The sequence below is a fragment of the Tympanuchus pallidicinctus genome, unplaced genomic scaffold (genome assembly GCF_026119805.1).
Source record: "Tympanuchus pallidicinctus isolate F22 unplaced genomic scaffold, pur_lepc_1.0 scaffold5, whole genome shotgun sequence".
NCBI lineage: Eukaryota > Metazoa > Chordata > Aves > Galliformes > Phasianidae > Tympanuchus > Tympanuchus pallidicinctus.
Genome location: NW_026294769.1, coordinates 8,885,070 through 8,909,889, shown reverse-complemented (window position 1 = coordinate 8,909,889; position 24,820 = coordinate 8,885,070). Strand labels below are relative to the sequence as shown.

At 41.5% G+C, this 24,820-nt stretch overlaps 1 protein-coding gene across 6 annotated transcripts in view; it reads left to right on the top strand.

The window, feature by feature from the left end:
• Window positions 1-10,650: 10,650 nt before the first annotated feature.
• Window positions 10,651-24,820, top strand: part of TENT4A (terminal nucleotidyltransferase 4A) — a 53,621-nt gene continuing 39,451 nt past the window's right edge. For 3 of the 6 annotated variants that reach the window (XM_052703509.1, XM_052703510.1, XM_052703511.1), the window contains exons 1-2: window positions 10,652-11,811; window positions 24,199-24,322. In XM_052703509.1, the coding sequence (XP_052559469.1) occupies window positions 10,985-11,811; window positions 24,199-24,322 (951 nt within the window). In that variant the 5' untranslated portion in view covers window positions 10,652-10,984. Of the gene's footprint in view, window positions 11,812-24,198; window positions 24,323-24,820 lie in introns of all 6 variants that reach the window. The other 3 variants (XM_052703506.1, XM_052703505.1, XM_052703507.1) reach the window with 3 other exon arrangements.

The window sequence follows — 24,820 nt, the reverse complement described above, 5'->3', positions numbered from 1 at the left end:
CACAAACAGCACCAACAGCCTCATCCTACTCCCCCATTTTGGTTGCTCAGGATGAAGGTCTGTTAGTAGGAAATATAGAATCATGGAATCACTCAGGTTGGAAAAGACCTTAAATATCATCGAGTCCAACCACAACTTAACCATACTACCGTAACTCTAACAACTCTCCACTAAATCATGCATATATATGCAATATATACATTTCTATGTACAAGGTGTGTACCCGCAGCAGCTGGACCCAAGCACTTAACCTGCCCAGTGGCTGCCCTTGGATTCCACTCTCCCTAACTGCTGGCACCTATGTACCAGCACCTGAGTTCATGTCCCTTGCTCACAGACACACACACTCAGACATATAATGAACTCCCAGTTAACTATGCTTAGACATAGGTGACATTAAACACAATAGCCATACCGTAGATTCATGTTCTCCCCAGCAGCTGGTAACTGGGCGTACAAAAGAGGCCTGCAGTTCTACCCCAGCTGCAGGGATATTCTTTGCTCAGATTTTCTCTAAACAGCTTCATTTAAAAAATTAGTGTTTTGCTCATATATAGGATTGATTGTTAAGAAATAGTCAATTTATGGACAAGCTAATGAACCAATCACAAGAGGGGCTGTTAGATAGCAGATATGGAAAAGCACTCACTGTGCTTGGTCATCTTGAATGTTCTGTTTCTTGACAAATCTAATCGTATATTTTTGCCCCACTCTGGTTTCCTTTTAGCAAAATATATTTTTCTTAGTGATCTGAAACAATGATGTAAACACAAAATCTACACTTCACAGCCATCTTCACAGACATAATGATTGCCTGATATTCACACAAGGAATTTCACTTCTCTGTCAACCTATTGGAAGTGAAGTAGTGGTGCTTAAAAATAACTATGTTGCTGACTGGCACATGCACGTGCAGGCTGAGCAAATTGGCCTTCCCATCCAGACAGAAATGCAAATGAGAGAGGCTAGCTGATAAAAACAAACTTATGTGAACCACCCAAATGCCTTCTCAATATTGGAAGTAATCAATCGTGGAATGGCTTGGGTTGGAAAGGGAAAAAAATACAAAACATAGCACAGCTCTCATTGTTCATAGAAGCTGATTTCCATAATGCTGTATTTTTCATCCTGTGAGCATACAAGGATTTGTGCTTCCATGGTCATTTTGAATGGTAGCCTTTGAATGAGCTTTCATTTTAAATAAACATTTTGTTAAGGGCTCTCCAACAAGAATTTGGAATGGATGTTAGTGGGGTCTCCAGGTAATTCTGGTCTCTGGGAATAAGGTCTCTTACCTCTGTTAACCTTCATGCACATTCCTCCAGATAAACATACTTCCTTTTTCAACTTTCTGCTCTAGCAGCAAGGCCAGCTGTTTGGCAGCAAGGCTGGGCACTCAGCCAGAGTCCTACTTTATCTAGAAGGGATTTTATCTTTCCTACTGTATACTGTAAATATTTTGTGATAGCAGATGTGATGTGACACTTTCCTGGGCGATTGATGAGATTTGCCCTGAGACATCACAGACCATCTCTTCACTCTTGTGGGTAACTGCAGACGTAATTTCTGTGAGACCCAAACATTTTGTCCATAATTCTTTCTGGGTTCCATGTGGCCAAAATGAGCATGATAGTTTGAATCAGGTCCAACAAACAATAACATCATGCAGTGCAAAGTACAATAAATTGTTCTTAGCAGCTGTGTGGAAAGCTGAGGCAGTGTTGCCTATCCTGTAGATGATACAAACTACACTGAAGTGCCTAGAAAAGCAGTTGTACCTGTCCGATAGCCCTGTGCCTGAGCCACCACTAGCAACAAAAGATTATCTCCAGATCAGCACCAAGCAATTGTACTCTTATGGACAGACTAAGTGTACATTATGCACTATCATACTGTTATCAACAGGAAAGATCTGTGCTCAGAGCAGGGAAGAATTTCCCTTGCCACAGAGATGCAGAAAATAGAGTGTAGCAGTAAGAAATACAGAGCAAAAGATTAAAAAGGTGGCTTCCACATCCTCAGGACAGCAGTTGTACACGTATCTTCATCATTGTTGTTCTCTCCATTCCTAAAAGAAACAATGCAAGGGAGATTCTGAAGTTGTCTGCACTCCACAGCCAAGTCAGCTGTGGATTTCTCCAGTGCACTCTTGAGACATCCCAACAGGTAGTATGGAGTATAGTTTGGTACTGTGTATTGTTCTCACAGGTAAGGATCAGAACAACCAAGAGACAACCCCTATTAGAGGTGGTGAGGGACTGATCTATCTGTACAAACAAGGAGCTAGATGAAGATGACTATATATTGCATGGGAATTGGCTGAGTCCTTGATAAAACACCCCATGAGAAAACTACTACCAGAAAGGATGGCCACTGGACAGCTTGACCTAGACGATCAAAAAGAGAAGGAATCAACAGGAGTGTTTTTAAAAAAGTGTCAACAAACTTGTTAAAAAAACACTTTTCAAACAGTAAGTAGAATATATGTGCAGCTGGAAAGGACAGTATGGCTTTGTGGAATGGCTTTATGCTCAGAATCATTTCTGTGGAGCTGTCTGCGTAGTCAGTTTGATTGAACTCCTCCTAACTCACGTTAGATGAACTGAGCAAGTAAGAGTCAAAGACTGCAGAAAAGTTATTAATTCCATGCATTTTGTGTCCATGCATTAGTGTTTTCTGCCATCACACAAGACTCATAGCACAAATCTCAACCCACAGTACTGGTAGTCATGACTTAGCTGGGTTCTGAGAATTTTGCACAATCCTCCAAAGCTGAAGAGTTATAGTGTATTAATGGCTGTCACCTGATTACATGAAGAGACTAGATCCTGGCTGCTGTCTAATAAAATTTTTTGTCAGGAAGCCCTATCACAACCTTTGGAGAAATCATCTGAGATCCACTTCATAGGTATCACCAATCAACTCGGAATGAGGAAACAGCTACACCCCAGTGATGAAGAGAGCCTGCCTCTCCAGGTTCCAAGCCAGCCCACAGCACACCTATCTTGTCTTCAGATGAACCTGCTGGTTCCAGATCTGAGAAGGATCTCCATGTACTTTGCCACTCCACCAAAAGAAGAACAATGCTGAGCAAGTTTTCTTTCTGTAAGCAGAATGAATGTTTGATCTATTTGCTCTATGGCTTCAGCCAACATCAGACCATTTTCTGCAAGAAAAGGGTATCCCCTTGGCAGCTACTATGAAAAACAAATAAGCAGCTTCTTCTTAAGAGTTGTACTGGAGGCCAAATTGTTCAAAGGCAGGCTTAAGGCTGCAGGGCAGGCAGAACTTTCACTCAGCAGAGAAGAACAACAGTCATTATCAGAGCTTATTGCTGGCTTCTGAGGCCTTCCCATGTCCTCTCAGTAGGAATCTGGGGCTGCTTACATCCTTTTGGATGCTTTGAACCTATGGTGTTTTAGAAGTACGGAAAAAAGCAAAGCTGCCCTTTATGAATTTACAGGTGCATCACTGTGGCACATGGCAGCAGGAATGGCACTTTCTATTTGCTCAGACCCATGACCCGTATGGAGTGACAGGAGCTGTTCCTTTGCTAAGGCTAAGCACCACCAACACAGACAACCAGAAATCCTCAGCTGACATTTTATTTCTCCTACCTCACGGTTTTTCTGCTCTTGTCACAGTAAATGAGTGATGTGGTATTGTTCATACAGTGCTCATCAGTCCAATTCATTCACATGCTTATTGTAGAGCTGGTGCTTTCTGAGATTGGACACTGATACTATGAACAGACTCCTTAATTTAGCTCATATGGCTGTGGAGGAGAGAATGCCATTGCAAGTAACTGTGATGCTCACTGATGATACAGACAGAATACAAGCATTGCCATCACAAGGAGGCCTTGGGATGTTGTGGTTTATTTTGTTCAATTGCAGCCTTCAGGATCCCAAAAGCATGTCTGCTCCACTGACTGTGTCTATGGAGACAAACTGGAGAAGCCTTGGTAAATTGCTAGATGGTCTTTGGTCACAGACAGTCCATGAACTGAAAAGAATTATGGTAAGGCTGTTTACCATGAATCAAGTAAGGCAGAGGAAGCTGTAAAGGGGCCACCTAGTTCCACTATTGAGCTAGAAGAATTTGTTGCAAGAAAGCTGGAGTGAGGTTAGAAAGTTCGGAGGAGAAGTGTCTGAATATTGTCTTGCCGATCCCTGGCCTTGACTTCAGCTCCTTCAAAGAGCAAATGGTAAAGGTGTGTGCTGACAGATGAGCCTGCGTGGCCACCTGGCCAACACCTCCATCTCCACACATCATCTCCTTTGTTCTCCTCATTCTTATCAGCCCCTATCTAATCCTACAGCTGTTCCACATTATTGTCATTTGAAAACCTTGCAAAAAATTTTTGCTCTCCTTTGATCTTCTCTTCTTCTTTGCTCACTTATCCATAGGCCAATGTTAATATGGCTCATGTCAGCACTTTTATACTGGCATCAAGCTGTTTCTCTTCTGGAAATCTTCCTGAGATGTCATAGTGATTTAACTGTGACCCAAGAACAGTTGAACATTATAGCTTTGAAGGTGGAGATGCAGGACATAGACGTACTTAGCAAGAGGGAAGCACACTACAAGGGTGCAGTTTATATTTAAATAGATGAAGTACGTGGGCAAAGTTAACAAATGAAAAATAGGCAGCTGCCCGCATGAAATCAGTTAGTTTCTTGAAACCTTTACATGATCAAATAAGGCTTTGATCTAGCTTGAGAGCTAATAAAACTGAGCTGCATCTTTCACATAATGTTTTGTTAACTCTTTCCATAGAGATTCTCCTATACATAACTGTTTCCTCTGGAGTTAGTAGGGAAGCAGCTGGTGCCCTCTTTGGTGCCATGTTAGCATGGCAGATGAAGGCTCAAGAGCACATCCCCACTAAACAAATTTTACATCAGTTCTCTTATAGATTGTCTGGTACATCCTTCCACTTTTTTTTTTTTTTTTTTTTTTTTTTTTAAAGCACATCAACTCATCTAAATGTAAGCATTTTCACTATAATGTTGCTCCTAGCAGTAATGCATTACTTTTAGATTATTTTACTATCATAAAGTCTGAAGCGGGATCTCTTGCTCTTTCCAGGATCCACACAGCTGTCAGCTGTCTCTAAGTGAAAACCTAGAGAATGACAGCGTAAAGATGATCTTGGGTCCTTGTAGAATGCAAATAGGAGCAAGAGAGGAACCCTGACTAGTTCCAAGAATTCGCTGCCATATACTTTCAATAGTGTCTCCTTAAGGAGTTCTCTCACTCTGTCATTCAGTAATGGCAGATTATTCTTACAAAAGAAACTCTCTGTGGGATTCTCCATTAATCAAGACATGAAGGTACACCATCTTCTTTCATATAACTCTTCAGATTCCACTTAGAAAAAATACTTCCAAGAGCTTTATATATATCTAACATTAACTGCATTTGTTAATTATCTTTCTCACAGAGAATTTTCTATGCATAAAATCATTCTTAAAATGCTTTCTGTGCTTGTCATCAGAATTTAATTTCCACACCCAAATAAAGAAAGCCTGCAAGATTTAATTCTCTTCAATTAGCAGTAAGTGTTGGCAGCATATTCTCTCTTAAGACCTTTGACAAATCTTAAAAGACAGGAATTCTTAATTTCCAATTTAAAAAACAAACCGTGTATAATCTGTATCCCTCCAAACTTTCTTTAGACAAGAAAGAGAGATGAAACACAGTATAAGAACAGTTGAAAAAATTGGATACACCATCCTTAGAGCAGAAAAAATAAATATTTTTGTCACAGAAAACTATAAAAAAACCTCATGTTAGGTATGTAACTGTTATGTAATAAATCGAGATAAATTTTCCTAATAAAGCAGTATTTTGAAAGTAATTTTGTAAAGTAATCCTTGTTAAAGCCTTATTAATATGGCTTTAACAATTAATTAATTTTAATATGTAATATTGAGTCGATAACATAAAGCGGGTGTTAGTTACACATTTTTTCTCACTTCTGTTGTAATACTGCAAATCTATACAATGTGTGTATGGCAAAAACTCTCAAATACGGACTTCCATCAAGATGTTTTGATACACATCCAGCATTAAACACCAGTTGTGAGGCAAGAATCAAACCTGTCTGTTCATGCAACCTCTCTACCTCAAGCTGCCACCCTGATTGCAAGCGTAATTGAACTGCTTGTGAACTGCCTCCCACGCTTTCTCCATTTGCCACCAGCTATTTAATGTAGGCAGTTAGAAAAGGGTTTTCTTGTGTATGAACATGCCTGACTAGAAGCTGCAGCTGTTCACCAGTTGATTTATCATCTGTTCAGATTCTCTGACACAGGGCTGCCTTCCTTCGTAAGATGGGGGGAAGATAGAGTAGGAAGAAGAGACGGCTCATGGCTGACAGCTGTTTCAGTCTCTGCAGCTTAATTCGCTGCTGACTGTGCCTCAACACCCTAAATTTGGCTGAAGCTCAGCATTCATCAGAAAAGGACGTTGAGCCAAGAGAGGAAGGACTGAACAAAGTGGAAGATTTAAGGAGGAAAAGATGACATGATTTTAGCTTGTTCAGGGTTACTTGTGCCAAGCATTCTTTAATGGGAAGAAGAAGCTGTTCTGAAGAAGGTAAAAAGCTGGGTTTCTAGGGGACAGAATAGAATGCAATAATGCCCCAACTCATGCCTTGTAAGGACCAGAAACATTGATCAGTTCAGTCTGAGAAATTAAAACTGTACATCTTCTCTCGTGTAATAGAATCATAGAATCATAAAAGAGCCTGGGTTGAAAAGGACCACAAAGATCATCTAATTTCAACACCCCTGCCACAGTCAGGTTTGCCAACCACCAGACCAGGCTGCCCAGAGCCACATATAGCCTTGAATGCCTCCAGGGATGGGGCATCCACAATCTCCTTGGGCAACCTGTTCCAATGTGTCACCACCCTCTGTGTGAAAAACTTCCTCCTAATATCTAACCTTAATCTCTCCTGTCTTAGTTTAAAACCATTCCCCCTGGTTCTATCACTATCCACCCATGTAAACAGCCTCCCTCCTGTTTATATGCTCCCTTCAAGTATTGGAAGGCCACAATGAAGTCTCCCTGGAGCCTTCTCCAAGCTAAACAAGCTCAGTTCCTTATGTCCAGAAATGTATTTACTGAAGAAAAATGGCAAGATTATAGAGTATAGCTATGGAAACTATCTCCCCCTTACCTCCTCCCCAGCACTTTCTCCTGGTGACTAGAGCACTCTGAGGGTCACAAGTTAGGTAAGGATGCACCTCCTTGTAGGACAGCCTTTCTCTCATGCTCCCATCTAGCTAGAAACTGTGGATGGCCTTTTTCTTTACTGTACGTCTCTTCAGCGGATACATCTGGACAGAAATACTGTTGAAAGTTGTTCCTGGTTGTTCTTCATCCATACTGCAAAGGGTAAGAAGAAGGGGAGTAGAGCTAGTGAGCGTGAAGGATGCATTGTGTCAGAGCCTTGCAGCAAGAGTGTGGATGCCCAGAATTAAGGTCATATGACCAATGTCCTGGAGTGGTGCTGGCGAGTGTGAACTATTGGAGAACCTGTTGGTCACCTCTCAACCCCTGCGCTGGCCTGTTGGAATCATACCTGTGGCAACTGCCAGCTTCAGAGAAGGGAATTAAGGTTGCATCACAAGGGTATGATATAGTAGCATTTTACCATTTCCAGGGGTGTAAATTGAGGCATATTAGAGGTATGAGACACTACCTGCCTTTATCTGTGTTAATGAGTTCAGAGTGTTCAGTGTTTAAAAACAGATTAATAGCAGGCATTGGGCAATACTGCCTGGAATGTTCCATGGAGGTATTCAACTCAATTGCCATTACTTACCAAATCATATGAACTATTCACACACTTGGAATTGTGGTCATCAGCACATGAAAGCCATCAACCACAAGGTTACCAAATACTCCAGCACTGTCCATTTGCCAAATCAAAGACGTATTTGGCTGAAGCTAAAACTGAAATCTAAGTGTCATCCAAGAGAAAGCTGTGGTTTTGTTTCCTGCGAAAAGCAGCCAGATTAAAACAATTTATAACAGATTAATTAAATGGCCTCTGAAGTAATGAAACTATATTTGTAGTCATTAATCATATGACTATGACTATTCCCTTTAAATATTACCTTAAAGAAACTGAAGCAGATCTAGAACACCGTGTTACTGGCATAAGGCAGGCAATGCTAGTATGAGGCATTTTAGTACAGTGTTAATAATCTGAATGGACCATTTGAACTGACCCACAGCAAGCAAAGCATTCTGCATTCTGAGATTAGGATATTCTCAGTATTTTTTTTAAAATCAGTCCCTGTAAAGGAAATTCTAACTGCGTTTACAGAGAATGCCTGATTTTAATGAGCAACATCCTTGATTACCTGTTTTTCATATAGTCTCTAAAACCTTTTGATTGATCCAATAAACTAGTGTGTGTTTTCTCCCCTCATTTCCTTCCTACCTTCCCTTTCCTCCTCTCCTCATTAATTATTTGACATGGACTTCCAAATATTTTGTAAATTAGTAGATTTCATAAATTCTTTTATAGTGATTGTGCTTCTTCTAAACATCCAAAAGATGACCCTCAATTGTAATTTTTAGCACTGGATTCACAACCAGGTTCTGTTCCAAGCTCTGATTTTGATTGAATCTCTCTGAGCAGAATTTTAGCAAGAACAATTACTTTGGCTGAAAAGTGACAAATTATTATGCACAGATGGAAGGCTAATATGTATTATGGGCCATAATACCAAGAGAGATTATTTTTCAGAGTGCAATCGCCTTGTAAATTTAGATATTAACAACATAATTAATTATATTAATTAAAAACTTAGCTCAATTAGGTTCATCTGCATTTAGTTCCAAAATCATTCTCAGTGTCCCAAAATGAGGAAAGAATGGGATGGCTCTCCCTTTTTTGATCAGAAAGAACACAAATAACAGGACAGACATTCAATTCTTCCTCCTGCCTTAATAAGACGTTACAGTATTTATTTGAGATTTGTCTGTTATATGTAAGATTGCAGTATGGATACAAGATAGTTTTAAATATCTGAAACAAAAAGGATGCATTTAGCTTTCTTAATAGATATATTAGAATCAAGAAAGCAAGACCTGACAGTAGACAATGATAATTCCCCCCGTCCTTGTGTCACAAGAAGCCATTAGCTCTTTTTGCTCCACAAGTTGAACACTTCGAAAGGAAAGCATGTAACGTCTCCTCTTCTGTGGAGGTATTTCACTGACTTGCTGCAAGCTTCAAAGAATCATAGTGAGATACATGAGTAAACTGGCATAGTAGCAAACTACCCCTTACTCATTTCTCAGAGGAGACTTATTTCTTCTTCATATTCTTAAAATGTGGAGTAAGTTACAAACTCTGAGTAGGCTGTGCTCCAAACTTCCACTCTATGTGTACTATTACACTAACACGCTATTTGTTGGCTTGATGCCATCGACAAAACATGACTGTAGCATCAGAAATAATAAATATATGAAAAGTTAAGATGAGTGAAAAACAAACCCTTCTCGGAAGATTGTAGCTACCTTTGGAAACAGACTGGCCCTTCCAAAAATGTACGGGAACTGGAGATTTTTAGCATGGACATGTCAGCTTCAAGTTGTGATTTTTACCCACACAGAACTATAAGGGTTAAGGTCTGGTCTCTCCTGGGTCTTCTCAGTATTTCAGAGTGGATCCACACAGCACCTATACTGACTCCCAACCAGGAGCTGGTGTGGGGAAATATTGCTGGAACCCTCTTAGTAAATTTGGGCCATCGTGGAGACAATAATGTGAGGTACTCGAGGATAAAAGGAGACTATATACTTCATGGTTTCTTTCTTATGGTACACATATAAGAAAAGCTGAGGGTCCTGTTAGTGCGTCTCCAAGTTAAATTAAAAGCACAGAACTATTCAAAATCCTGTGGGAAGGTGAACTCAAAGCAGCTGAAGTCTGTGGTGCGTAATTGTACTCCTGGTTAATCTATCGAGGCAGAAGAGCAGTGTGGTTTCATTAGGTGGGAATCGTGGTGAAGGTGCTTTTACACAAGGCAAGATCAATGCTTCTTTCATGTGGTCTGTTTTTGGTTATTTAGTTTACTGTGTGCTTCTAAGTGTAGTTTGTATGTTTTTTCCTGAAAACAGACCTGTTTCTTAAGACCCAAGTGACTGTCTGTTTGACTTCCAAAAACAAAGGTGAGGCTCTCATCCCTCCAGTCAGTTTCTGTTTCCTTCAAGCTTAAGGGCATAGTTAGAGAATGCAGCTGTATCAACCACCACGATAACAGTATCACTTGAACAGATAATATTCTCTCCTTAAAAATGAGTCCTGCTCCCTCCTCCTGTCCACCCCCTCCCTCACTCCGCAAAGTTCATTCACGCTGAACTCCCGAAAACTATCGCTTCTCGTTCCCCATGGAACCTCAGCAGCCCAGCACGCTTTCCAACGAGCCTCCCCTCATTCAGGGCTCCACGCGGCGACCAATCGCCCCCCGCTACGGGAGGGCAGCTCCGCGCATGCGCAGCAGCTGCCGAACCCCTCCTCCCACCCGAGGGCTTCCGAACCCTTCCGAAGCCCCCCATCGCGGCACGCATGCGCACCGTGCAGGGGGCAGTCGCACCAACGTCCTTCTGTTCCCCCCCCACCTTCCCGTCGGATCCCGGCCCCCCTCCCAGGGCCCGCAGCACGCATGTGCGGTTGCCAGGGCGGCCGGCTGCGGTGAAGGTTTAAAATCGGCGGGGCATGCGCAGCGCCGGTTCTGGCTCTGGCGAGGGGGACGCCACATTGGATCGGCGCGGGGAGCGCTCTGGGCAGCGCCGGGCCGGTACGGTGCTCGCCTCGCCGGGCCGCATGCCGCTGCTCCCGGCCCGCGCGTAGCGCCGCTCCGGGCCCGGCGCGCTGAGGCGAGCGGCTGCGCGGTGAGCGGGCGGGCGGCGGCGCTCTGGCCGGGCCGTGAGGGTCGGAGTCGGGCGGGCGTGGATGGATCCCCGCGTGGCCTGGATCCAGCCCGAGCAGAAAGGCCCCGCGAATGCGCTCTGGATGCAGATCTGGGAGACCTCGCAGGGCGTGGGGGGCCGCGGCGGCGGCGGCGCCTTTCCGCACTACCTCTGCCTCAACTCCCCGGCGCTGGACTCGGCCGCCGCCGTCGCCTCGCCGCCCCGCGGCCACGGCTGCGCTCGGCTCGGGGCTCCCGGCGGCGGCCGCTGCTCCTCGTCCTCGCCGCCGTCGCCCTCGCCGTCCCCCCCGGCGCTGCTGACCGGACTGGTGCCCGCCGCCGGCCCCGCGGCGGCTGTGAACGGCGGCGGCGAGGGAGGGCGGCGGCTGCAGAAGTCGCCCTCGGTGTCTTCCTCGTCCTCCTGCTCGTCGGTGGAGTCCGGCACCGAGAGCCCCGGCTTCTCCTCCTCGGGGTCGTGCGGCGGCGGCGGCGGCTCCTCCTCTTCCTCCTGCGGCCCCCGGGCGGCGTTGGCTCCTCCCGGGCTGCCGGGCAGCGGTGCCGGGCCCGGAGAGTTCTTCAACTTCCACGAGAACGGCAAAGCGAACGGCGCGCACGGGCACCACCCGGCATCGCACCTCTCCCGCAACCCCCACCCGCCGCCGCCGGCTTCTCCCCAGCAGCACCAGTACCACCCGGGCCGCAGGAAACGAGAGAATAAGGCCAGCACCTATGGCATGAATTACCTGCTCTCCGGCAGCCGCGGCGTGGCCGTCGCCGCCTCCCCACACCAGCAGCGTCAGCCGCCCCAGCCCGCGCTGCAGAGCCCCGGCACCCCCTGGAAGAGCAGGAAGTACAGCCCGGGCGTGCAGGGGTGAGTGGCTGGGGGGCGGGGAGGGATGGGAGGCGGTGGGCTGGGGTGCGGGTACGGAGCTCTCGGAGCACCGATGTGTGTGACTAGGAATGATGACATCCCGCAGACGCAGCGGGATGGGCCTCTTGTCGTGCTGAGCTGAGAAGGGAAGTGTCGAAGTGCTCCTGCAGAAATCAAAAGTGTGGAAGTGCAGGCGAAGCGTTTAAGAGGTCTTCAGGTCTTCTCACCTTGGAAGGGTTTTCTTCAGTTTGGAAGAGCTGAAAGGAAAAGGTTACAGAAATTTTTAAATGCCTTTCCTGGAGCAGGCTGGGTGCTCAGGAGTGTGTTAAGAACATAGATCTGGAGGGAAGTGCTCAGCTCTGCCTGAAATGTGTCAAAGTCAATATGGACATGATATATTTTTGAGGGAAATATTCTGTCTTTAGAGTCAGCCAGTGTCAGCTTGGCTCCCTGAACAGCAAGGACACTTTAAAGGTTGTCCTCTTCTGTGGCGACTACTGTCTCATACAACTGGCTAGTTGGAAAGATGAAGTTCTTTCAGATGGTTTTATTGAAGGGACTGGAGTTTGAGCAGAGCGCCTCTGGGACATGCTGTGAGATGTCTTCCAGCTGTCAAACTTCACTCAGCCAGAGGATAACATTGCTTTCTAAATTTAAGGTTATCTTACAAAAAAAGTACTTGCTGCATTGATTGACTGGAGGAGATTTCTCATGGCATTTCGAAAATATTTTCTTTGAACTTAGAAAATCCAAAGCTCTTGAACACATGTGGGAGTAAAGGCACTGCATAACTGTAGAAAGAAATAGATAACAGGGTGCACTGGAGAAATTTCAGTGAGATCTGTACCTAAGGTTGGTGTCCTCCTTTTCTGGTTGGTGCTGTCAGATACTGGGTGCTTTATATTTGTTCTGAAGTATTAAAAGATGCTTTTAAAGTTTAGTTATTGCAAGCCATAGCCTCTCCTGACAGAGGTTAAGATCTGACTGCTCCTTTTAATCCTGAAATGACATTGCAGGCACTGAAGTTGTATGTATAAAATTCTAGTAGTATCTCTAAAATAGTCCAAGTTTTTTTGTATTTCTAGACACACGCAGTGGAATGCTTAGTTAACATCTTCATTTGTCTGTGTAAGACAAATTAATGTCAGCGAGGCAACTTACAGTGGACCAATGAGCAGAGCTATGGCAAACTTGCAAATCCAAGTTCTCTGTTCTCTAGCTATTAGGGTTGGCACAATTTATGCTAACTGCACGCTTCCCTTGTCTTTTGGTCTTCTATCATTTAGCCAAGCTCCCTTTGATCTGTTCAGTTGAGTAACACAGGTGCTCAATTGCTGAGGAGTTAATGCGAATTTGCTGGCTATGTATCTTTGAAGGGGGGACCTGGGTTGTTTCCTGGTTTTGACAAGGTTCTGTGTTACAGCAGTGAGACTTGATGCTAGCAGAGGATTGGGAGGATAGGTAACTATGGCATGTGATCACATAGTTCCAGATTGCCTCATGATCAGTTTGTCAAATCTAATACCTCTAATGCTTCACAAAACTGTGAGTGCCATAGATTTGCATGGAATAGCAGGTAACTAATGTTGGAGGAGAGCACAGAAGTTGAGGCTGTGGACTTATGTAAGAAATCTTAAGCTTACTGAGTGTTGGACAAGCATATATTCCAGAGCAGTTCCGGTGTCAGAATTTTTCCATGAAGTACTTCTGTGATAGAAGTAACACAAAAATATTGTCACTGATAGAGATGCTTTAGGTGTCTGTTTTCTCCAGTGATGCCTGACTGCCATTGAGCTTCATTTTCCTAAAGGCAGGCTAGTGGACTATTTGGCTGTTCAAATAATGGTATCATTGTGAAAATATCGCAGTGGGAACAGATCCTTACAGTGGTTTCTTCTGGAACATTTATGTTTGTTACTTGCTGTCTAGCATTACCTGGAACTGTCAGCCTAGCTCTGAAGCATCACTTCTGTAACTGTGGCTGTCTGTTGGCTGGCGGAGTGTCTTCAGTGTGTCGAAAGTGCTGTATGCTGATGTCTAGTAAAAAAAAAAAACGTGGTCCCCACAATCTTCAGTTATAGGCTGCTTTGGACCTAAATGGCAGGAAGGAGGGCTTGATCTTAGATGCTCTTATGTGCCTACTGTGCATCAGTGTTACCTGGTAGTGATGTAGGGCTTACTTTGCTGTGTATATAGTTTGTAGAATGTGATTTAAGTCATGTAGAAAAAAAATGAGTGATAAGCAGTAGCTCAGGGTTATGTACCCTCTTTAGTAAAGAGGCATGGAAATGTTAGGCCTTGCTTGCACTCCTCTAGGATGCAGTGGTACTTTTGGTGGAGTGCCTGCATGCTTTGAAATAGTATTGTGGTATCTTCAGTTTCTCATTCACAGCTGGACATGAACTATAGCAGTGCATGTCACTGCCATTTTTTCCCATGGACCATCTTCAGTGTCTGCGATGGTAGGTGTGGTGATATTCAGGAGTGCTGTATGCTGTAAAGATTGTGCTTTACTCCATCTTATGGCATTCCTTCTTCTCCAGTGGACTCACATTTGTTGCTTTCACAGCCTTCTGACAGCAGCATGCCAGACTTTGAGTTGTAAAGGAAATTAAGTCTCATAAAACAGTGTGAGAATAGTCATGCTTGATTAGAGTTTATCTGAAAGCTGTGCTTTAGCTAGCCCCAGGTTGACCTTTATGTTGTCTTTTTCCAGATGTTAGGAAGATAGTGAGGAGGATGAGGAAAGCCTTATTTGTTCTGGTGTGTCAGTGGAGTGAGTGATTAATTTAGCAATTAAATGCCTGTAGATGTTGAATGAGGTTAGTGCTGAATACCTGACATATCAGCTGGTTCGATACAGCGCTGTGCAGGACCAACAAAGTGGCTTATCAAGGGCTGGTCTGAGTACTGAGTGTGTTACAATGCATTGAAGTGGTGCTAGGCCTGCACTCATAGCTTTGCATAGCATCTGGCGTCTTGCAAAAGTGCATCCATTTCACCCCCACAGCAGTTGTCTTTAACTGTCTCTTGTTAGAAACACAAATGTTCTGAGTGCAGGGGTATAAACGCCTCCACATTTGATGAGGCTGAAGGAGGATACTTTTTGGCTGAGGTTGCTGATGCCTTGGAAGTGTTCCTTTGAGCAAAGTGAGGTTATGATGATGCTTTTCCAGACTGCTTGTTTCCACAGAGTTTCAGCAGATGAAGGACACTGCCTAGTGAAAGCCTTGTGCTGAAATTCATTTCTGTAGCTGCTGGAGTGTGGAGTTCTTACTGTATATGAAGCCTATATTAGGTTTTGTTTTTTCACCTGTGCTAATTCTAACTTTGGCAGAGAAATTGAACTGAATTTTATGCTATGCAACTCGACTATTAAAAATGCTTTGTGTTTGGGATGTAACTAATTCTGTGTCTAAACTCTTGCCTCTTTGTTGCTGTCAGGGCTGGATGCTGAACGTGTAGGAATGCCATGTGAACAGCCTCTTCCACAAATGTGTATGCTCTTGTGCTTTGGCTGAGCTGAAGAAATACAAACCTAAGAAACTGTGAAGCCTTTTCTGTCTGCACTTGGGAGTATCCAGCATTGGTAAAGGCTTTGTGGGACTCCCAAGGGTGTTTTTCTCACCTCAAGTCAGTGCTGTCTTGCTGTAATGCCTTCTAATAATCAGTGTGTTTTGTGCTTCATCCACACTAGTGTTAAATCATTGGTGTCTGTTACAGATAACTTTAGATGGGTACCTGTAGTGAAAGTTTTGATAGAAGAGGCAGACATTACTGGCAATGTGTGATAGATTCTTGATTCATCTGGCTTTAGGATTAGAGCAGAACTAGGCAGTATATACTGTAACATGGCAGGAGAAGGGCAGGAGTTGGTCGAAGTGTCTGGAGAGACACTTGAGAAAGCATCAGGAAGTGGTTGAATGGATTATTGTTTTCATGCCTAGAGGTTGGTATGCAGCAGTGTTCAAGGCTGGATGGATTGTCGCATGAATGGGGTGCCCAATGCTCTTTTCGCAGACAACTGAGCTGACTAAGGTGAAACTCAAAAGCTTTCCTTGCAGAGTGAATGAATGCCTAGTGTAGTTGGACTGATGTTTTTAGAAGTGGAATGAAAGGAAGCAGTGGCAGATGAAACAGGACAGAGGCTGAACTGCAGTGGTATAATGCGAGAAGGATTTACTGAAGAGATGCTCATGTGTATAAAGGAGAATAAGAAATGTTTGGAGCAGTTAAATCCTAGTGTTAGCTTCATTATACTTTTCAGGTTTGCTAGGTTTTTGGCAGTCATGGTAATTAGCCCTAAGGATAAACAGCTGTACCAGGTGAGACCATTAAAGGCCAGTGCCAAATGTTGAGAGAAGATGATTATATCAGTGTGAGGCTGTGTTGATATTTCCTGGAGTAATTGCTTATTTTAGTGATCAGTGGCTGCTGCAGACTGTGCATTAAATTTGTAATGAATTTGATATATGAATTTGATTCATCTTGAATGGGTGTGAGATTCTGGGATCAACGGTGTTCTGTGTCACATTATTCCTCAGAGAAGTTGTGATTAAAAACCATTTTTTGTCCTGTCACTTGAGTTGCAGTTGCTGCTGGTCATGTCTGCATTAACCAGGCAGTTCAGGGGCTCTTTGCATCTGACTTTATCCAAATTTGCCTTTCCTTCTTTCACCTGACTGTTGTCCTCTTTCTAGTCTGTAATCACTTCTGTTGAAGCTGTGTCTTGCCTCCAAACATCTGCCACCTCTGCAGTTCTGCTGCATCTTTGGAACTCAGACAGACTAGACCTTCATGTAATAATTATTTCATTTTTCCTGTACTTTGATGCTTTCTACCTTATTCTTTGGTTTCCAACGCTGAACCTCCTATTTTTGCATACTGAGCATCGAACAGATGCTTTTGTGGAATTCTTACTTGTAGAATCTGTTTCTCTGTATTGAATCCTCCATTGCATCTATGTAGATATGGGATAAATACAAAGCACAACACAGGAAGTATGAGAAGATTGTCTCAAATTCCAACTAACAGTTCATTATGCAGTCTTAATGTCCTACAGTTCTGCAGCTGGCTTATTTGCAGATATCTTCTGTATCAGATTTTTCTGCTTTACTCTGTTTCTTTTCCAGATTGCAGATAGGGGTACTGAATAGTACAGGACTTTCTGGGACTTCACTTGTGATTTTCCTTTTATGCAAAACCTAGGTTTCAGCAAATTATTGTCCATTTTAAAACTTTCTCTACATAAAGATCTTCCCTTCAGTTTCACATCAGCTTACTTTCTGCAACCTTTTCTCAGGATGTGGATTTCAAATGCTTATAAGTAGGTAATAAGATTTCCTTTGTGGTTCACTGATTCTTGCGAGTAATTCCTAGTGGTTTTGTTTGAGTCATTACTTCCTTTTAAGAACGCTGTGTTGACATCTTGATGTAGTCATAACTATTTATGCACTGCACTGATTCTACCTTTTACTAGTTTGACTATTATGAATGTCAAAACAAATTATTTAAAAAAGGAAAATCTTCTCCATGTTCCCCAAATACAAATGTTAATTTTGGTAAATAAGGAATTGCTTAAAAATGTATATTTGGGGCAGGTTCTGCCTGTAAAATCAGGGACCAGGGAAATCTCTCTGAGGAATTAAGATTTTGTTGACCTGTGGAGGTATTCAAAGTGTAGGATTTGCTGCTGTTGGTGCTGTGACACATAGGTGTGTTTTGAATTATTCTGTGTGCTGCTCAAGGCTAAGTTGCATTGCTTCACTGAAATGTTACAGTGGCTACTGCCATGCAATAAATACCTGCTATGGGCATAATTAGTTTCTCATCACTAATGTTTCTGCTGTTGCAACTTTTCTGGTTTGTGTGGGGTATTAATCACTTGCCATGTTTGGGTGTTTGGAAAAGAACAGTATTAAGACAGGGCTTGCAGTGTTTAGTGGTTCGATTTATTGGCACAGTGTGCTTGCTGATGCAGTTCCAAGGTTTAACATATGGTAAGCTCCTTCGTTGATGCAACAAAATAATGTGGCATTTGCTTGGTGTTGTGGTGAAGACCAGCAGCCTGTCAGGAGTGTCGTACAGCTGTTCAGAAGCTTGCATAGCAGATCTATTTTGTCATGTATCGACTTGGAGCTACTAATATATCAGCTTCTTTTCTTGTTCTTAGTATAACATTGTTCTTGGTGCAGTGTAGCTTTTTCAAGGTATATCCAGCCATTTAGAAGCAAATTGGTTGAGTCTTATTGAATTGATATGCTTCAAAAAACAGATTAGGTTTTGATTCTTTTTCTCTAACAAAATGCAGACATATTCTCCTAAGTCTGGAAGCGTGCAGCATAAATCAGTTGGTTTGAAGTGTAAAGCAAGCTTAGTTTCTTGAGTGCTTGAACTGCCAGATGCTTTTAAGGAGTAAATTATAATTCTCCAGAAATTCAATCTAAAATTAGGACAGGGTCTGACTCCCAAGCATTTGGGGCAAAAAAAGCATAGAGAGGAAACAAGATCTCTTGTGGAAAAGGTACAGTAGATCTTAAACTGCACTCTTTATTGTATGGATGAGAGCAAATGTACTCTTCCTCCATTCCCTCTGAAGTTCTGTATAGCTGTATTTTCTTTTGCTGTTCTGAGTTTGTGCCTTCCATGCAATTATAATGCTAGAGGTATTTGTCTGAATTACATAGAATATTGCTGCAAGCTGGTCTCATATTACTGTGTGAATGTAGCATTATGTTTTTGTAGCTTATCTAACTTGTAAGCATAGAATACTGTTATCTGAGCATTGATGGTAGTGAGGAAAACCAAAGTGGGGGCACCTGATGGGTGTTGTGTGGTGTGGGAAGAGATGAACTCTAAGTTAATATCCTCTACTAGGTCTTAGTTCTAGCTCTGCTATTCTTCTACATAGCTTCATTCTAGATAATACTGAAAAAAATCTGCATATCAGAATATACAGTTCTTTCAATTTTGTATATATCAAGCTATTTTGTCTGCCACACTGTTTTAACGAAGTGTGTGTATAGTGTATAGCTTTAGTTTCATTTCACCTGTATTTTCATTATAACACAATTGTGTGTTCCAATAGTAATAGTTGTGAAAGCAGAGTACTTCAACAGAGGACTGAAATATGCACAGTAGCTTTTGGGGCTTTCACCATTTAAGCTTGAGGCAGCTATTTCTTCAGGCACTTTTCAGGGTTGTTACTTCATCAAAATCTATCTTCTTGATTGCAAGTGCTCTTTCAATACAGCTTGTCTTGAAATGCTCTCTTTCCTATGCAGTGCTAATGTTGCACGCATGCTGTAACTGTGGCATCTATTCTTTTACTAGGATTCTTGACTGTTTCCTTAGACTTCTCATTTAGAAAAATACTCAAATAAGTAAAGAATATATTTTCAGTAACCAGTTAAATGTAAATGACGCAGCCATGTGTAGGTCTGAGAATAAATTTGTGTGCTTAAAAGTGTAGACATGAAAAGAATATACTTACCTGAGGAAATGATATCTGTAGTTTCTCATTCACTTTCTAGATTGTTGATGCACTTTGTTTTTTGTTTCATTTCCTTGAAGTAATGCATGTTATGTGTATAATACTTGCAGATACAGTAAATGGTGAGTAAGGTAAATGATCTCTTAGAAACCTTCCTTTGAAGAGAGACATGAAAATCTGAGGATGTATTTTCTTGGTCTTATTTTCACCTGAAGATTAAAAGTGTGTCTTTGCCTTTCCTGATATGGTAAAGGATAAATTTTTGGTAAACAAGGTGTCTGCTCTGTTGCATGTTTCACTGTAAGCAGCAGATGTTTACTGTGCTTAGCAGTAATGGCGTTAGTGAGTGATTAGCTTTCTCCTTGATGTTACCGTCATGGAGATAGTGTAGTAGGTGCAAGTAGCCACTCTTCTGCATCCCTGTATTCTAAACTTTCACCCTCCACTAGCAGTACTGCTACATTTCACTATGAATTCCAGTATTTGTGTAATTATGATGAAATTGCCTTTTTAACTAGTCAGTTAATATGCTCAGCTTTAAGAGAGCCATATTGTAGGAATCATAAGCAACGATAGTGGTAGGTGCATGGTGGGATGCTATTAGAGCCTAAACTTTTTGAGAAGCCAGGAGATGAAGAAATCTCTTAAAAAAAGAAAAAAAAAAAAAAAAGAAAAAAAAAGAAAAAAAAAAAGAAACAAGCAAAACAAACAAACAAAAAAACCCAGCAGAACACATCTATTTCTCTTTAATGTATTATTTATTACTTGCAAGTACCTCGTGCTGCAAATTGAAACTTTCTTATTAATCATTAAGATCCTGTTGTGTTTCTGGTTAAGATGACTAGTGCTTATGAAGATCAGAGGGGCTCCATGGGCAAAATATTTATCTGAAGTCTATCCATACATTGACTGCATGAGTATCATGCTGTTGTCCAGTTTTAGAAATCGGGTTATTCCTGCGAGTAGTGTAGAAGCTTCTCCAGGATAGGCCTGAGCAGCACACAGCATCAGACTCTATGTTTGCAGAGCTACTTTTTGTGTGACTGGTATTACTGTAATCTTGAGCAGAGAGCTTTAGGAAATACCAACCACAATAATACTCAAGTTTAAAAAAAGTGTTAATTTTTGAGAAACGTCTCAACAAAGAAGCCAAAAGAAAAGTGACCATGAGGTTGAAGTATTTGAAAATGCTGTGTTAAGTTGACATGTTGTCATACACTGAGATGGCGTTGATACCTGTACAGATTTAGACTGTGCTGGTGACATTCACTGAGAAATAGAAACAGTTGAAATGAGTCAAATCGGAAGGAGAGAAGTCTGGTAGGGCAGAACATTTGAGAGTTGATTTGTGATGTACATTAAAAGTTGGAAATCTTACACATCAAAAGCAATTAAAACTTGCTAGGTTCATTAGTGCTCATAGAATTAGAGGTATGAAAGAATACTTAAATGAAGGCAGATCACATAGTAAAATCCAAATGTTCTAATTGCATTGTTTTTTGTTTTTTATTTTTGCCAGAGAAAGGCTAGAAGTTCTCACTTTCTTAGTTCAGAAATTGCATCTTAAAATTTCAGTGAGTGTTTAAACCCTCTGAAATGTGATAACTATCCCATAGCCATGTCTAATGGTATATTCTGAGGAATTCTAGAGGAGCTTTGCCACAAAACTCTAGCATGGAATTTGGACTTGAACACAGCCTTTGCACTGCTAGGTCCCATGCAGACTGAAGCATTAAATGCTGCCTTGGCAGCATAAGAGAAAATGTAGATGACTAGAAGAAAAGCAGGCTAGTGTTCTTTTGATTGTTTCATGGTACGGTTAAGGATTGTGACTGGTGGTCATCTGAACTGAGGCTCACTGGGGCGCTGCGGTGAGAGTGCTGTGAGAGTGTGCTTGCTGGTTTTTTGTGACCTTACTAACAAACTAGAGGCTGCTGCTGAAAGCTGACACAGAGCGTAGTGCAATGTGTTGAGGATTGAGAACCCCATTCTTCTCTACTACAAAATGGCTCCTATGAGCACATTTTTTTCAGCGATATCTGGGGGTGGTTGAATCTGGCTGATATTGTAACACAGCTGATTCACATGAGTAAACACAAAGGGTCTAGTGCAAGCTTTAATGACGATCTGTCAGACAGCTACCTTTAGTTCTTGGAAGGATTCATCTTTAATCCTTACTTGTGTGGTCAGTGCTAACAGAGCTGTTAGATTGAAGGGTATTTGAGATTTATTTTTGAAAGCCTTAAAAAAAGCTGTAGGGTCATAAAATGGCTTGGGTTGAAAGAGACCTCAAGGATCATCAACCTTCAACACCCCTGCTGCAGGCAGGGCTGCCAGTCTTTGCATTTAATACTAAACCAGGCTGCCCAGGGCCCCATCCAACCTGGTCTTGAACACCTCCAGGGATGGCGCCCATAACCTCTCTGGGCAGCCTGTCATATGTTTGCTGAACTTACAGGCTAACTAACTGCTTATAAGTAACCAAAGGAAAGAATAAATTATAACTTGAATAATAATAATGAAGGAAGAGTATCGGTGGAATTACTTAAGACTTGGTTGCTTGATATATTCATAAATACTTGGAGAGAAGAAATTAATGAGAAAGGAGCAGAGCACTAAGATAAGTGGAAAGCCAGAGCTGACTGCAGATGGTTGTAATGGGAGTTTATTATTCATTAGGCTACAGAATTGCAGATAAAATTAAATGCTGGTAAATACTGAGACACATATCTGAAGAAAAGTAAATAACTCAGGCAGCTTGTGCCAAATGAGTGGACAGTTGGTGGTAATTGTTCAGAAAAGATTTCAAAGCTCCTTCAGAATAACTTCTGAAGAGTAGCTGTGTGCTCAGAGATCCTGAAATAGCAGTTAGTAGTAATAGACAATGAAATAAGCATGTAATGGACAGTAAAATAAGTGTGCCATGGAGTAAGTGGTGTGTAACTGGTCATCTGCCAAAAACATGGTGCAACTGAAAATGAGCTGAAGAAGGTTGCCAGTGATAAAGCTTTGGACCTACTCCTGTGTAAGGACAGAAGAACAGTGAGGATTGTTAGCTTGGAGAAAAAAAAAGCTTGTGGGTAGAGATGAGTGAATTTAGTGTCTGCAAAATATTGTTTGCAGATGAGCTGTGAGTAATCACATTCTTCCTCAAGAAAAAGAGCATCAAATAAACTGTTGTCTGTAAATTACTTCAAAGTAAAGCATTTGATTGCCATGATACATACTTAACTTGTCGTTAGAATATTGTAAGTGACAAAAGCATAAATGGACTAAAGACATGGAGAAATCCACAGGTCTTCTGAGCTAGTGCATATTTGAAAGTATGTCAGACTTAGTGGAGGCATAGAATTGCTGCAAGGTAACTGGATAACTGCTTTGTCTTCTATTGCTTTCACTCTATATCTGTCTACTACTGATTTCTTTTGAACAGGACAACAGGAAGCATTTAGTTGGTCACTGCTGTTACATATGTTCAATTACTTTTTCTCTTATCTGTGGGGAGGGAGGGAGTATCAGCCTTACTAGAAATAAAATGAGTATGTTAGCTTTGAACTTCTTCTTTTGCTCTGAAGTTTAGAAATGCGTTCGTTCATTCGGTAGAAAAATGTAGGTTGTTGACTGTAGTTAAATGTTTAACTGTGGATCACTAGTTTAAGAGGAAAGCCAAATGATAAGGCTAAATATATACTCCTTGAAAGTGGTGTCGTCATGCTTTGCTGTTACAATCCTCATGCATAGAAAAGAATTCTGACGCTTAAGAAGTATGAGCAGTGCCTTCCAAGTGTGATCTATTGGAGGATATCTGAGAGAACAGAAATTCCCTAGTAAAATGAATTACAAAATGGTCATAGAAATACAAAACTGGAGCTCTATTAGATGCATAAACATTTGATTTGGAAAACTAAGTCTATTAATGGATGGGTTGAATTTGTGGGGTTTTGAAGTCATTGTTCAGATTTGAGTATGCTGAATTGTGAACTTTTTGCTAAAGATGTTGCTAATATCGCATTTCAACAGATTGTTTTCTTGTTTGGCATGGCTTTGTGCCTTTTTTATTGTAAGCAAGCATTTACATTCATCTTGAAATTTAAATTCATCTTAATTCTCCGTTGTCAGTGAGTGTTCTATCAGGAAGGTGGAAAATTGAAGCAATTAACACATATATAAAGACTATGAGATCTGTGTAGTGCTGGTATTAATGTATTTTACACTTGAGATTATATTTAACAGTTCTTCATAAGTTCAGTTGAAAAGTAATTTCCTGTATGAATGAATGGCTTGTAAATGGCTTGGATTGTCAAAGAAATCCCCATTTGCCCAAGCGTATGTTTTTGTATCAAGGAATACTCAAATATCCCTTTTATGGCCTTCTGTGGAAATTTCCACATAAGCAGAAGTATAGGCCCCTCAAGAGCTCACCTGTTTGAAGATTTTCATTGTTTCTGTGTTTGTTAGTCCATGTTTATGTTGTTGTGTAGGTTACATGTCTTTTTTTTTTTTTTTTTTAAAAGCAAGCAGTGAGGGAATCAGAAATTGAATTTCTACTTCATTGCTCAGCATGTAAGAAGGGTAGCAAATGTCCACCTGTGTTCTTGATGTGCTATTTTACATTTTTAGCAGTTGGGTAATATAGCGAGAGCTGATGTGTAGGTATTGCTGAGGTTACTGTTATGTACTGCTATGAAAATTAAGTGCATCAGCTCCCTGTCCCCACCAGTCCTAGACCTCAAGCTTCCTGTTCTACAACCTGATTTCTGTGACACTTTTCTTGAAATTACTGCTGATTTTGGCTGGATGGCAATATGGAACAAAACCTGTGGCTTTTTTTTTTAGAAGTGAAATTTATTCTAATATTTAAATTATAATTGTAATTATGGTGCTTTTTCCTTTAGACTACACGAAGAAATAATTGACTTCTATGACTTCATGTCCCCTCGTCCAGAAGAAGCAGCTATGAGAAGAGAAGTGGTGAAAAGAATAGAAACGGTCATAAAAGATCTTTGGCCTACAGCTGATGTGAGTATAGCTTAAGTGCTGGTTTGTTATTATATTATAGAGCTCAATTCACTTAACTTGCTATTATTTTGGTTTTTGTTTTTCAGAAGTGAACAGATGAGGCTTAATGTGGTTTACTTGGAATACTGTTAGAGCAGTGGTATTTATTTTAAAAAGTATAGAAAACTTAAAACCTTTATATCAGGTTAATGGAGTTTTTCGTTTTCAGAACTGTGGATGTGAAGAGCTGTCCACCTTAGGAAGTGTTTCTTAAAGCTTATTAAATATTAAAATGATAGGTATCCACAAGGAATCCTGACTATATGAATATTTGTAAATATTGTGTAACAGGACAGTTCTGAAAATAAAATTCCTTTTTTGCATCCGTAACAAATTAGGCATTGAGGGAATTACTTCAGATGTGCTTTAGTAGGGAAATTTTGACTTCTAGAGGTATCTTCCAACCAAATCTTTCATTTTTAAACCCTTTTTCCAAAGCGCAAACTGCTTCCAAATGGA